Source organism: Notolepis coatsorum (assembly GCF_963971535.1).
Source record: "Notolepis coatsorum genome assembly, chromosome: 3".
Lineage (NCBI taxonomy): Eukaryota > Metazoa > Chordata > Actinopteri > Aulopiformes > Paralepididae > Notolepis > Notolepis coatsorum.
The window spans coordinates 36,619,297-36,635,046 of record NC_140167.1 but is presented as its reverse complement, the minus strand read 5'-3'; the positions used below and the strand labels follow the sequence as shown (position 1 = coordinate 36,635,046).

The following is a 15,750-nucleotide window of genomic DNA, read 5'->3' as shown; positions in this document are numbered from 1 at the left end:
GCTCCGCTAGCACTTTCATTGTCTGTGATGACGCCTGCTGTTGCAGCTGCAAACATTTCCACAGCACTTCAATTACGTGTATCTTTGAGTGTAAGACTTTGTGTGTGTGTGTGTGTGTGTGTGTGCGCGTGTTCGGTTTCATTAAACATCTTCACTTACCAAGGCTTATATGATTTCTCTCTCACAATCACACACAATCAGATGGCTCTTTATTCCAATGCTATCTGTGGTAATGACTGTAAAATGCTGACACTGTAGATATAATACATGTTCATAAGAGTTACTGGTAACACAATGCATGATTGGCAGCTAAAGGAGGAGCTACATAATGTGTCCCTGGTGGAATACATTCAGATGTTAAATGGACCTATCTCAAACCCTGCCCTCTTTTCTTGATCCTCCAATCAAAACTGTTGCTTCAGAGGCAAGCCGCAGTTGTGATTGGAGGATCAAGGAAAGAGGGCAGGGTTTGAGATAGGTTAATTAGTGGCTACAGTTGGGTATATGGAGTTTCTATACTGGAGAAATAGCAAAGGAAATGCCTCTTAAGATTTAGAAACATTATACATATTTCTTGAGCTGTACAGGTCCTATACATCATCAATATCTTAGCTGGCCATGATTGGTGTACATTTAGAGAGCAAGAGTGGCTTAAATACATATAATTAGTATAAAATCTGCATTAAACGTATAACTATTTTATATCAATATACATATCTGTAATGGTCCATTGAGAAAAATAAAAACCTCTTCAATACACTTCCTAAGCATTAAGGCTTGTATGTTAAGGAGCAGGGGGGGGTGGGGCTGGTCTAGCGGGTGTGGGACCGCAGTCGTTTCCACATTTTAATTCACTGGGGAGGAATGACGGTCTTTACGCCAGGCAGTCAGCGCCCCATGGTTGGCATGGTAACTGCGGGAGTTTTCAAGGTGGCATCCTCTGCTTTCCATTGTGAAGTAACAGTTTTGATTTGCGTGTAAAATTGGATGCCCTGTAATAAGAGAAACACAAAATAGAAACATTTATATCAAGACTAAATGCTGCACTACATTTGTTGTTACTTTCAACCAAAAGTAATGTTTTGGGGAATTGAAACCAGTCATTTGCCATATTATGTATGTATTTAGGAATTGCCATATGTAATTAGCAGTTTGTTTCTTTGCATCCGAGGTACACATGAATGCACAAAAGGGAATAGAGAACTAAAGATCGGACAGTTCAACAGGGATGGATTGGACACATTTTGTCTACAGCAGGAATTTAATCTATGACCTTAAATTCATAGAGACGGTCTCGGTAACCGCCTGGACACGTGATGATCAGCGGTTATCCCCCCGCTACTCACTTGTTTCCCGTAGAAGTTTGTGTCGCCTCTGAAAGAGCCTCTTGATCCGGTGAAGGAAAACATAGGTAGAGGGACGGGAATGGGAACGTTCACGCCAACCTGCAATACACCACAAGATTCTGCTGTTCATTTGTGTACGTGTTGGACAGCGGTGCTCTGCATATAGCCTACTGAGCCACTGGATGAGTAAGATATACAGTAAGTCACCGGAGATGTTGAGATTACACCCCTGGCTGTAAAAAAACACATGACGGCACTCGAGACAAACCTAAAATTGTGGCTTATATACATACAGTATGGGGAGCTATGTATGCATTCGCTAATGAAAGGGGAAGAATAATTAAACCAAACATTTTGTTTTTGAAGGCACTGGAAACTGGCAAGGTTCATCTAGAACCGTTTAAAACTGCGGGAATAATTTCTAGAGTCGGGCCTTTTGGCCTGATGTACGTGGGGAGAGGGAAAAGGTGTTTGTTGCATGGAGGTTTGCTGGAGAGTACAGCACATGGCCTGTGCAGCATTCCCCGACATGTGAACAGCAAACAGAGCATAACTGGGCCCCACAGGCAAACAAACAGGATAAAAGGCTGTTCATATTTATGCTTAAACCTTAGAAAAGGACCCTAGGAATCCCTTACTTTGAAGGTCTCCCCCTCCTCTAATCTGAAAATGTTTCTATGTCCTATTTTGATTAATAAAAAAAACACACATATTTGCAGTGGCTATTTGTAGCCTAGTCGGGGGCAAGGGGGGGATGCCAACACGTACTGTATATTTTGGGTCCGGAGCAAACAAGGCTATATACTCGCCATGGAAAATAATTGTTGTGTGGACGTTTTCAAACAGAGGTGTTATGTGCTCCTTGTTTGAGATGCTGTATAGACATGGCAGACGGTTGTGAATGTCTCCATTCTCCTGGGCGTGGGGGGGATACATGGGGAGCTTGTAGTCACTCACCTGGCCCACATCCACCTCGTGAGTGTATTTGCGTGCAGTGGCACCATTTGTGGTGAAGATAGCTGTGCCGTTGCCATAGGGGTTGGAGTTGACTATGTTGATGGCATCATCCAGGGTGTCTGCCTCAAGAACGACCAACACAGGCCCAAATATCTCCTCCGTGTAGCACTTCATCTGGGTCTGGGAGAACACAAGAGGACATCTTACGTGTAGCTCAGACTTGCAGATGCAATTTAGCTTTCATTGGCTAGATAAATCGTTTTTATTTCAGACATCCGTAGGATGTCTGGATTGGAGCTCTGGACCTGATCATACTCGCTCTGGTGATTGGCTTACATTTCCCAGAGTTTGCACTGAATTAGGAAAATCTGCTTTTAGCTTCTGGGCCCCAGACACATGGAATGTTTTGCAATGTACTTTAAAACTCAATTCATTTGTATCTATTTGTCAATTTAAATCTTTAATAGCCAACCATTTTACCACAGACTGCAGTTGTTTTCAATTATTTTAAAGATTAAATTGATTGACTTTCTGTTTGTACATTGTTTTCTTTGTATTTATTATGTGTTGTATTTCTCAACGTCATGGCACTTCAAGATGAAATAAAGGTTGAATGGATGGATAATTGAAAAGGTCCACATCGGTAAATAAAGAATAAATGAGAACAATAAAATGCAATACGAGAATAGACAGCATAGAAATATGTACAGGATCATGGTAGTTCCCAATTCACATTGATTCAAAACACAGGCCTACAGACCGATGTACTGATGTTTCCAAAAACAAGAGGAGTACCTTGTGTCACTTTGTGTAGGCTCAGTTAAAGTGATAAAAAAGATTTTTATCAATTAACCGACACATAGATTTGTACATGAAATTCCTCAACACAGCATGAAAGGTGGGAAGTTGGGAACATTACTAGTCACGAACATGACTTGCACTTGTCCATCTTGGAACCTTAAACAACATTCTGAATGCATCATTAAAGGATAACTTTGCTATTTTGGACCTTAGACCCTATTCACGGTCTGTCTACCATGTACCTGACACATAGAGACCGGTCCAGTATTGAGCTAGCTACGATTTCCTGCAGGCTCTCACTGCGCTACAATAGCAGATAGTGAACATTTAAATTACCATTGTTTTTGCAAAGGATTTACGTTTTCCCATTATGTGCTATTGTAGCCCAGTGAGAGCCTGCAGGGAAATTGTAGCTAGCTCAATACTGGACCGGTCAGTGAAATGATGGTCTCTATGCGTCAGGTACATGGTAGATGGATCTAAGGTCCAAAATAGCGAAGTAATCCTTTAAATGCCAATGAGGCTTCTTCATGTTTGCTTTACTATAACTGCACCACAAGTTGGCACACTCCTACGCAGAGCTGTCCCTACGCCTGTACGTCACAGCCTCTGAAACACCTCTATCCAAGAGCGCAAACATTTGTACCAAATCGGGAGTTGGGACATCCACGACCAAATGAGTTTGAAAGAAATATTGAATTGGGTGTATACAGAGTATCACTAATAAACAGAAATTAAGCTAGTCTTGACATTTATGAGTTATGCAGTGATGAAGTTATCAGAAAAGTAAACAGACTATTAGTGCCGTGTCTTTTCTGGTTCAGGAAGCCATACTTTTATGGCTGCGTTCATTGTCGCTTCCATGGACACAGTGAATAAACAAGGCTGCACAGATGCTGTGAAATGAAATAATTTAACTTGTTTCTGATTCTTATTTATAAAAGAGACAGAAAATATGGGGGGGACTATAATATAATTTATTATTTTATTTAATATGTTATGGGAAGTAGTATAGCGAGTATAGAGCACTGGTTGATTTATTTGCTGGTTGGGCAGAGATGTTTGACAGTGGAACGTCGTCCAACTCTCTGCGTAGGAGAGTGCACAGGTGGGCTGTATAGAGTGGAGTACAGTATGTATAGAGTGGAGTACATCTGTATACACATGAACTTTGCCTGCCAGCGTATTGACCTGTGCATACAGTTTCTCCATCATCACATAAATCATTCCTATTTATATCTTACTTTATTCACCACATTTAACACTTGATCCCATAAAGTTAAGTTAGTCCGTGATTGTCGAGGCAAATACGTTTTGGTCGTTACAGAAAATACACTTACTGTGACATTGCCGATGATCGTGGGTCCAACAAAATTGCCGTTCTCGTAACCCTTGACCTTGATGTCCCTACCGTCCAGCAGCAGTGAGGCTCCCTCATCCACTCCACTCTGGATCAGACCGTTGACCCGCTCCTTTGCTTGGGGAGAGATCAGAGGCCCAACATCTGCACCAGGCTGGTCCCCTAGAGGCCCCCAGAAAACAGCCAGCTGTGATGCAACATACACTTGCACTTGCACGAGATGCAAAGTACAGAACAGACGATTCAAATAATCATCCAGCCGCAAACACACAAAAGCCAGGGCGAGGGGCACCGTGAGGCACTCCCTCCGAAGTGGATGTTTAGGGGTTTCCTGTTTAGCCGCACAAATTAGAGTGCATATCGCTGCAAATAGGGAGAGTGAATCACATTCATCCTTTTCCTCCACATCAATTTCCTTTCTCAAAGGATCTGATGCTCTGAGCCACTTTTTAAGCTCGGGAGCGCCGCAGATCTGGCCACAAATTTGCAGCATGACTCGACTCGACAGGCCCAGCTGAGTCCAATGTGAAGTTATAGCAGGGTTAAAAGGCGAGAGGTGTGGTTAGGGCAGTGTGGGTGGCCCCTAGCAGAACTTAACCGAAGGCCCCCGGGGCTTCGCGGAGTATCGGGAAGGGAGGGTGGGGCGAGAGGGTGTGGGGGTACCTGCGTTCACGCGCAGAGCCTTGGCGCGCTCCACCAGCTCGGGCAGCCAGTCGCGTGCCTCGCCCACCAGGATGGCAGTGGAGAGGGCCATGCAGCGCTGCCCTGCCGCCCCGAACGCCGCGCCCACCAGCTGATTCAGAGTGTTCTCCTTGTTGGCATCGGGCATCACCACACCATGATTCTTGGCTCCCTATGAGACACGAGGAGCGGTTAGCCTGTTTCTCTTTAATCACCACATTACAGAAATCGGTCTGTCACAAATGACCGCCCTGAACATGATGCAATGTGATTGCATATTGCATTGAAGTCGAAAATAAATCTTTAGACGCACTACTTGTGTAGTAAGTAATTCCGTTCATTCCTTACAATTTACTAGAGGAAATGGACAGGAGCAAGTCAAGTTGCATGGATGAAACATTCATCGTTTCCCAATCACAATTTCACATTGGTGGTGCGGTGCCCAACTACAAGCACTGCTCTGCCTCTCAAATCATCTGTACAGTTGGCAATAAGGAGGAGCAACAGTAGGGAAAAGGATCTTGAAATAATTTGTGAGCCAATGCTGCCACCCTCTGGCCATTGTGAAAACAACCTCAGACACTACTCCTGGCTGAACATACAGTGTTTCTCAACATGGGGTCTGGGGACTCCCAGGAGTCCTTGGGGTTCCAGGGGATCCCCAGAAAAGTGGAAAATAGTTTATGTGTTTAATTTCACCATTGAATTGACTAGAAGTTAGAGCCCAATGAGATAATATATACAAATGACTTATCTCCCCACCTAAAGTATAGACAGCTATGGATTTCTCAACTGAATCATATCTAACAATAAGAATCTTGGCCCAGAGACAAAACCCAATCAAATGGTGGTCCATGGCATAAGATGGCATACAATGAGGGACCCTGATGTAAACGAGACGAAAGTCTCTCTGGTCTGCATCCCCTTAACAATTGTGTGTATTGAGCTGTACTGTACCCATTCTGCAATCTGTTAATTAAAGTTTTCAATCAATCAATAAATTAACAAGAAGAAAGGTTGAGAGTCACTGCATTGGACTCATGAGTGGACCAGACTGTCCCAACACTGGGTTTGGTCACCATATGAAAGTGGTGTCCCTAGAAAGATTCCTAATCAAACAAAAATGACTATAACAATATTTGGTTATTTCTATATGTTTATATGTTGTTTTTCCACTCACTTAATGTCAGTAATCTTTCATGTGAGAGACCCAACATGTTGGGGTCACACGAATCTTTCCGATTTCAACCCTAAAACCTCATTCTGGGCTGGACATTTCACACTCACCATGTTGGACTGTACCCGTTTGCCATTTTTGGAGCCCCTCTCGTAGATGTACTCTCCTGCTTGGTTGGAGCCCACAAAGCTGATGGCCTTGATGGCCGGATTATCACAGATGAAGTTCACGGCTGTAGGAGAGAAAGACAATCAGAGGAACTGATATTAATAATTACACTTAATCTCCTGTTGATGCAACCCACAGTGATATCATATATCAGGCATAGAAATTAAATTGACTGCCGTTCCCTTTTTCAAGTCATCATTCTTGAATGGCCGTTTGGCTGCCGGCACACCTATGATGGCTCAGCACTCCAGTGGCAATGTTCTGATTTCTTTCCACGTCCTGGTTGTGGAAAACTTTCAAAATGTAAGCAGCTTTTTTCCCCCCACCTTTGAGGTTAGGGTGGGGCGTGAGGTCTCCACAGAGGTCAGGTTTATAAACAACTTTTTAGGTGAAAATTATGACTGTTGCTGATTAGCCAAATTCACCAACCACAGTGTGTGTGGGTGGAGAGGGGGTGGGAGGCGGTGAAGACGCCTCATGCACATGACCAGACATAAGACAATGTTAATTTCCATGGGCAATATTTTCAAAATGATATGGAAATCACTTGGAATGTACCCATCTCAAACCCCACCCTCTTTTCTTGATCCTCCTATCACAACTGAACAGGCTGTATGGTGTTAATTGACCTATCTCAAAACCCCACCCTCCTCCAATCACAACCGAACAGGCTGTATGATTTTAATTGACCCATCTCAAACCCTGCCCTCTTTTCCTGATCCTCCAATCACAACTGAACAGGCTGTATGATGGTAATTGACCCATCTCAAACCCTGCCCTCTTTTCCTGATCCTCCAATCACAACTGAACAGGCTGTATCATGGTAATTGACCCATCTCAAACCCTGCCCTCTTTTCTTGATCCTCCAATCACAACTGAACACAACATTGGGCCCTTTCCCATCCATTCGACGCCTGTGACACCGGGGCTCGGTTACCGTCATGCTGGCCGTGGATGATGTTGAGCACTCCGTCCGGAGCCCCAGCGTCCTGCAGCATCTTAGCCAGCAGCATGGTGCAGGCGGGCACACGCTCAGAGGGCTTCAGGAGGTACGTGTTGCCACACACCAGGCCCATGGGGAACATCCAGAGGGGGATCATGGCGGGGAAGTTGAAGGGGGCGATGCCGGCGCACACGCCGATGGGCAGGCGGTAGGTGTAGGTGTCCATGTCCTTGGTGATGTTGGGCAGGGTCTCCCCCAGCATCAGGGAGGTGATGCTACAGGTGTGCTCCACCACCTCTGGAGGGAGGACATGACAAAAGCCCAGTGAGACAAAACATGGGATCGGACGATTTTTCTTCCACTCAAAAAGATTTAATAAAATAAAAAACACTTGACAAAAATAATGGCAGAAATGCAACGATATGTACTTAGATTTTGATCATTCATAGTCAAACGCATCCCAGACGAATGGGTGTAGTTGAGTAACAGTGCTATGGATGGGTTAGTCTGTCATATATTATATGTGACAGTCATTCACAGGGTTAACATGCTCTTTCAACTAGCAACACACAGAGAGAAGCAGTCTACTGATTAACCATTTCTGTTGATCTATAAGTGTATATGAAACGTAGTAATGAAAAGGGGATCTACAGTAGATGTTGCCCTTTGAAGCAGTTAATGTGTGTGTGTGTGTGTGTGTGTAACCTACGTAATCCTCTGAACACATCCCCCTCTGCGTCTGCCAGGGTCTTGCCCTGTTCTAATGTAATTGACTTGGCAAGTTCTTTCTGAAATATAAAAGAACATCTTCATATCAGTCCTCAATTCCAACCTTAGTTCCTCACATTTCAGGTCACCTGGATTACAGTGACATCAGAAAAAGTACAACAATATATGAAGCATGAAGTCAGTTTAACTCATTCAGCGCCATACCCGAGTAAAGTCGGGTTATCTCGCCAGCGGTTGAGCGCCATACCCGAGTATAGTCGGGTTTTGGCAGTTTTTTCTTTTATTCGTTTTTTTAATTCATTACAGGCTCACAGACCTCTGTGTTACCATTGGAACTCATTCTGAGACCCCGAGTGCAATACCGGCCGAATCCTGCTAGGTGGCAGTATCGCCCACCCTTTGAAACCTTATTTCACACTGTGTGTCACATCTAATGTTGTCCAGGCGGAGAATTTAGACCAAGCCAAGTAAATCGTTTCATCCGAGCACTTTGAAACGCGTTCATTACACTTGAGGCATATCTTGTGCCACTTCATGTCAGAGACCGGATGGACATCAATACTGGAAATCGCGATCAGACAATTGGAATATTCTTTCTGGAATAACCCTGATCAAAGGTAAGGACTATCTGACGTCAATTCCACCTTGATCCTACAATGATCTCATATCGATCCAGCCGATCAACGTATGTAGTATTCAAAACGAATGCCGTTGCTGGCGATCAAAGCATCAAAAAACGCCCCCCCCCCCCCTCTATGCATTCATGATGAAACATAATACCCATTATATACCTTTTATTTGGAAATAGTAACGTGTCCAGGTGAGCAACGCGAACGCCTTCAGCAAAATTCACATATCGCTCCATAACGCAGTTACCAGGAATTATCCAGGATCACTCTGAAACTATACAATATTCACCACGGTATAACACACTAACGTATACATGAAAAAAATTATTATTTTTCACATGTTGGACGAGGGATCGTTACTGTCAAATGAGCCATAGTATTGTCTCCATAGCTATAATATAGAATATAGATATAGCCCTGCAAACACTGCGACGCACAGTGAAAATCCCTATCTTTTAAAGCGTGGCCCATTGAGTACAAGGATGGATAAAACGGCTGGCCGTGAATGAGTTAATGAGTAAAAACATAGGATCAGATGTAAACAGTAAGGACATTTTGACTTAAGAGAAACATTTTAACTATATTGTGCTGAATCTGTGACGATGCAAAAAAGGTACAGAGGGAAGTGACTGAATCTAAACAGCAGAATAATATATATATATATATATAGCCATAGACACCCCCCACGGCACACCACAAACCACCTCAGCCAGTCTTTCGTACCGGTAGCCATCAGGCTCCACAACTGTGGGCATGGACTGTTGCCAATTGCTGGAGAGCTGACGGCTGGTGAACTTGAGAACTGTTAGGACTATCCAATCCAATCCAACTTTATTTATATAGCGCTTTAACAGCCACAGGGGCACAAAGTGCTGTACAGAGGGAGCATATTAAAAACTATAAGCAGCACTAAAAATAGATAAAAAAAAACAAGAGTAGCAAAACTGAGAAGAAAAAAATAGGTAAACATAGGCAGCAATACAAATTTAAATAGATCAGAGTACTTAAAAAAAATATATATATATATATATATATATATATATATATATATATATATATATATATATATATATATTTAAAAGCAAAGGACACAGTAACAGAACGATAAAACAACAACACAGTAAGACAATAAGATCATAAAATCAACAAGCTACATGGTGTCGAAAGCCAGAGAGAAAAGGTGGGTCTTAAGGAGGCCTTTGAAACGGGGCAGTGATGAGGCCTGCCTAATCTGCAGTGGCAGCTCATTCCACATTTTGGGGGCGACAACGGAGAAAGCACGATCCCCCCTGAGCTTACGCCTAGTTGTAGGCACTACTAGGAGCAGCTGGTCAGCTGACCTGAGAGAGCGAGAAGGTGTATAGACCTGCAACAGCTCAGAGAGGTAGGGTGGGGCAAGGTCATGAAGAGCTTTAAAAGCAAATAAAATAATTTTAAAATGAATCCTAAAGTGCACGGGGAGCCAGTGGAGTGAGGATAAAATCGGTGAGATGTGGTCATATTTACAAGTGCCAGTTAAAAGACGTGCAGCGGCGTTCTGCACCATCTGAAGGCGAGCCACTGAGGATCCACTCACCCCTATATAAAGTGCATTGCAGTAATCCAGCCTAGTAGTCACAAATGCATGGATTACTGCTTCAAAATGCTGCGCCTGTAGGATGGGCTTAATTTTGGCCAGCTGCCTCAACTGGAAGAAACTCGATTTGACCACGGCCTTGATCTGGCTATCGAATTTAAGGTCTGGGTCGATTATTACACCTAGGTTCTTCACTAACGGTTTGACATGTTGTGCCAGCGAACCCAGATCTAGCAGTGAGGTCACAGAGGGGCCACCAAAAACCATGACCTCCGTCTTTTTGTCATTAAAATTTAAAAAATTCAATGCCATCCAGGTTTTAATGTCATCGAGACATTTGGTCAGCGGCTCTATGGAAAAGGAGCCAGACTTTTTTAGTGGCATATAGATCTGGCTGTCATCAGCGTAGCAGTGAAAAGGAATGCCGTGCTTTCTGAGGATGGAACCAAGGGGCAATAAATAAATAAAGAACAGGACGGCGCCAAGTATCGAGCCCTGGGGTACACCGTACTATAGGGGGGCAGTAGAGGACACGGAGTCCTCGAGCTTGACACAAAACGATCGATCTGCTAGGTAGGACTTGAACCATTTCAAGGGCTATGCCTCTGATGCCCACCCACTGTTCAAGGCGGGCAATTAAAATGTCATGGTCCACTGTGTCAAATGCGGCCGACAGGTCTAAAAGGACCAGGACAACACAGTCACTGGAATCAGTAGCTAAAAATATGTCATTAAAAACTCTTAAAAGTGCCGACTCTGTGCTGTGCAGGGATTTAAAACCAGATTGGAAAACTTGGACTATCTGACTCTTAACACATCCAGTGCTGTTAACGTAGATCTACGTTTCTGTGTCGGTATTTCTTTTATTCGCTATTTCCATTCATAATTTATCCTGCTATGCTGTAGGACTGAATGGCACTCTGTCTGAGACCGCAACGGTCCGATACCGCCGCCTAACGCCTTGCGGCCGTTATTGCACTCCATTTGAAACGATGTGGTTTGTTTTCGCGGCCGAGCTGCGGCGGGTTATAAACACTCCGGCAAAACAAGCCGTTACAACAGATGCATCGACAACTGTCCCCGCCCGCCCGTTCATGTCCAATGCTGGATAACGCTGGACACAGGATCGCTGTGGTTATTTGGAATGGCGATCAGATAATTGGATTATTCTTTTTGCAGTACATCAGAGACAAGGTAAGGACTATACGTTATCAATATTGCGTTGATCCAATATTTTATTCCCCGCGATCGAAGCGTGTTAGTGTGGTATGTGTACTGTGTGGTGTGTCCTGTTGGTAGTGATAACAGCACGGAGGGGCACCCCGCTCCAAACCCCCTTTCATGCGTGCATGATGAAAGATAATACCGATAATCTAGCGTTGATTTCAGATTGATTGTTGATCCAAGCGAAGAATGGCAACGTGTTTAGTGAATTTCACTAAAACGCTGTTTTCGCGTCTTTTCCTGGGATTACTCAGAATCACTCAAACTATACTCATATTCACCACGGTATAAAACGGAAATGTACGGATGAAAAAATTATGTTTTTTGCATGTTGACCGGAAGAAACTCACTGACAATCGACAATGTTATTAGATCCATAGCTATAATATTTAATATAGTTTTAGCACGGCAAACACCGGCATTATACCCATTGAACAGAGCGCTGGCACTCACGGCCCACAGTGCCCCCTGCTGAACGGCACTTGATGTGTTAATAATAAACACTGCACGGACTCTAGTGCAGTGTGTTACGACGGTTTGGACCATGTATACCACTATTACTACCGTCTGATTGAATCCTGCCACTCACTACTACTACTGTTATCATTATTACTTTGCACGTTGTTATTATTATATTTTATTATTATTACTACTACCTATCCTACCTGGAACCCCCCCCCCCCCCCCCCCCCCACGCTGCCATGACACTTGAATTTCCCCAAGTGGATTAATAAAGGAACGCTTGACTATATATATATATATATATATATATATATATATATATATATATATATATATATATATATATATATATATATATATATATAATAGATGCAACAAAGTTGAAATCAGACATACAATGTTGTCCTTGATAAGCTGCTGGTAGCGCAGAAAGATCTGCTGTCGAGCCAAGATGGAGGTCTCAGACCAGGAATGGTAGGCTTTCGAGCAGGAGTCCACAGCAGCCTGCATCTCCTCCTGGGTGGCCTTGGGGACACAGGCGATCACCACGTTGGTAGCCTGCGGTCGAGCAGAGGACAGAATGCATAATGACAAGCTTCTAAAATGATACATCAGAAAAGGTCTAATTCACACTATATATGGTCTAAAGAGTAATTATTGTGTTTCAGTTGGGAAGTGTAAAGGGTTAGCTCTCTGGTTGTTTATCTGAGTTCCAAGGACATCTGTGGATCTGGAGGTCAGAGTTTATTAGAGGAGAACTAGCCAGAGAAATTGCTTGAAATGTTTACAGTATGTGTGCTTTCTCTGACTCAACATGATATGAGAACACTGAATCAAAACGTGATTGTGCTTTTATCAGCCAATTCAGTCACTTATTTTAACAAGCTACTAAAAATATCACTCTCCTCCCAGGTGTTCTATAAGCTGTTATGTTCTGTATTCGAATTTTTTTGGTTATGTAGGCATTTGTGATTTATTATTTCTCTTTTGTTTTATCGTGAGGTGTTTGTGAAGCACTTATCAAATGGCACTATAAAAGGTTTACTTAATGACTGATTACCCTTTTTATCTGGGGGAACACAGGTTGCCAAGTCATTGAACAAAGATTATCTGACCTTTGATCGATAAAAGGACATGCGTGCCTTGTAATTAAAACGCGTTTTTATTCTGAGGAACACTTTACTCTGTCCCTGACTAATTGCATAAAATTAGAAGGCTATGTGGGTCTGTTCAAACAACACAGCCCGTTCTCTGTACTTTGGTGAATTTAACAAGGGAAACTAATTTGTACCCATCTGAACATTACGATATCAAAGTAATTTGAAACAGGAGTGAACTGGTTAAGCAACTCAGTAGATTATGCTGCACATGACTGATCTGAACGATGTCTGGTCATTGTTGTGAAATGTGCCGGGTAGCAGAGTGCACTTACTGAACTGCTTAACGAGGTTACCTAAACGAGAGCGCTATTACGCAACTGACGACTAGGTGGAATACTTACAGGATTGTGTACATCCAGCCATTCTGAAGTCTTGGACTCGACAAACTTGCCATCGATGAGCAGCTTAGTGGTGGGCTGTGTGGAGATAGACATACATATCCGTTTTTCCACTACATTAAATCATTCATGCCATGTGTAACACATCTGATGTTAAGCCCAATGTGATGAACAAGACCTGCTGACACTGATATCAATAAAAAGAAAACATTTGTCTTTACTGACTTACCACTGAGGAGGAGTAACACATGCGGCCGACTTGGAGTGGAACCTATAGGTGAATGAATGAATGAATGAAAACTTTATTAACAGATTGCAGAATGGGTACAGTGCAGTACAGCTCAATACATACAATTGTTAAGGGGATGCAGACCAGAGAAAGACTTTCGTCTTGTTTACACCAGGGTCCCCCATTTCCAATTCATCGTAACATATATGACATACATGACATACAGATAGACAGTACTGCTACATCTATACATTTATGACATACCAGATTTGCAATTACAGTACTGTATTTGTGATACAAAAAGAGTCCAGAAAGAAAAGAGTATATACATTAGGCGTAGAAACTGTACATTGGATTGGGTAGGTGGGGGTGGGACTGTACATTGGAGGTGGTTGGGGGGGGGGTAGGAGGGGGGGGGGGGGGGGGGGGGGGGTTGGGTAGGAGTGGGGGGGGGGGGTTGGGTAGGAGGGGTGGGTGGGGACTGTACATTGGAGGTGGTTGGGTGGGTGGGGGGGGGGGGGGGTGGGTAGGAGGGGTGGGTGGGGGACACTGTACAACTGTACAAACAACACTGTACATTGGATTATTGACAAGACCATACTTGGTAATTTACTGTACATTGGAGGGGGTTGTGTTCGGACATTTACAGGGGCCAGTTTCGAGTTGCAGTCTCCCTTAGGTGTTTTTTGAGAGTGTTTTTGAAAGTGGGTAGTGATTCACATTCCTTTACAGCTTTGGGTAGGGCGTTCCACATTGATGTGGCATAACAGGTGCTTAGAATGCAATGCAAAAACTACACCATCCAGAACCATCCAAATTACAACATTGAGAGTATTTCAGCTTTTACAGGCAGGGAGTCCTGCAGGGACATACAGTAAAGTAGGATGCAGATCCTGGCTCATTCTTAATAGTAAGTGATTCAGGTTTTACACCCAAGTATATGAACACATCCGCAGGTCAAAAGATTTGATTAGACTTCAGTATGTTAAAACAAACAAACTAGTAAGGGCAGAAACATGTTTGTGTTCTTTTGAACTGCAGGACAAGAGTGCTGGCTTCATATATTTGTACATTATGAACCAATGAGTTGCACTTTTTTAGGGGGCCATATGCAGGTTTATTCAGTACTTGTGTCACTAGAAACTGGGATCACCCAGCATTTGAAGTCCCCGTCCATTGTTTAAATGGGCAAGATGTTATACATGTTTGCATGTTGGTAATCCATTAATCACAGGAGTGTCGGGTCTAAACCAGGTTGGTCAAGAGTAATGTGCAACTAGTATTATGCACCATGGTGCAGCTGAAAGGACATGTGAGGGGTTCAAAGTCAAGCATGCAGAGTGTGAACGGAATCTTAAACAGGAGTTCAACTAAACAGTGAGGTATTCCACAAATATATATGAAAGTAAACCTGTGTGCACGGGTGTCATCAACACTGTCACATAATACAAACCAGTCATTTAAAAGATGGTTATACAGCCAACTGATGCAATATGCAATGGAATTCACATCAGCAGCAGATATAAAGTGTTATAAACCCCATTTGTGAAGAATTTAGTAATATACAGAGAAGAGTCCAGAACTAAATCCTGCAGCCACATGGCACCTATCTCTTTGTAAACAATGTTCTGTCAAAAGCACTAAGCGTCATAAGTTGTGGTTGAAGTAGACTGACATTTCTTTTGTCGAGCACTCTTACCCCTTTTTTCAGCAGTGATCTCATTGCAGACGTTGCCATGATGGAAATGTTGATTTTATTTATTAGATGTATCCAGAATTAAGTATTCCCCAACCCCCTGGATAGGACAGTGATCAAAAGACAGCACTCAACTTGCTTCTTCGCCTACATCGATTTATAAGTGGGCGGGCACTAAAGAAAAATATGTCCGAATACTATTTGTTCCCAGCAGACACTCCCATACGCAGGCTTTGATTCGAGGCTTTCATTGGACAATTTCTACTCGAGGTTT

At 43.1% G+C, this 15,750-nt stretch overlaps 1 protein-coding gene across 1 annotated transcript; it reads right to left on the bottom strand.

Moving 5' to 3' along the window:
* Position 1: 1 nt before the first annotated feature.
* Positions 2–15,628, bottom strand: aldh6a1 (aldehyde dehydrogenase 6 family, member A1). The gene is made up of 12 exons (XM_084310751.1): positions 15,480–15,628; positions 13,781–13,822; positions 13,555–13,629; positions 12,450–12,611; positions 8,143–8,221; positions 7,428–7,730; positions 6,433–6,554; positions 5,128–5,317; positions 4,445–4,626; positions 2,304–2,483; positions 1,347–1,445; positions 2–992 (listed from the first exon to the last, which is right to left on the bottom strand). Exons 1-12 carry the CDS (start codon positions 15,516–15,518, stop codon positions 888–890), a joined length of 1,578 nt encoding a protein of 525 aa, XP_084166877.1. The 5' UTR covers positions 15,519–15,628; the 3' UTR covers positions 2–887.
* Positions 15,629–15,750: the final 122 nt, after the last annotated feature.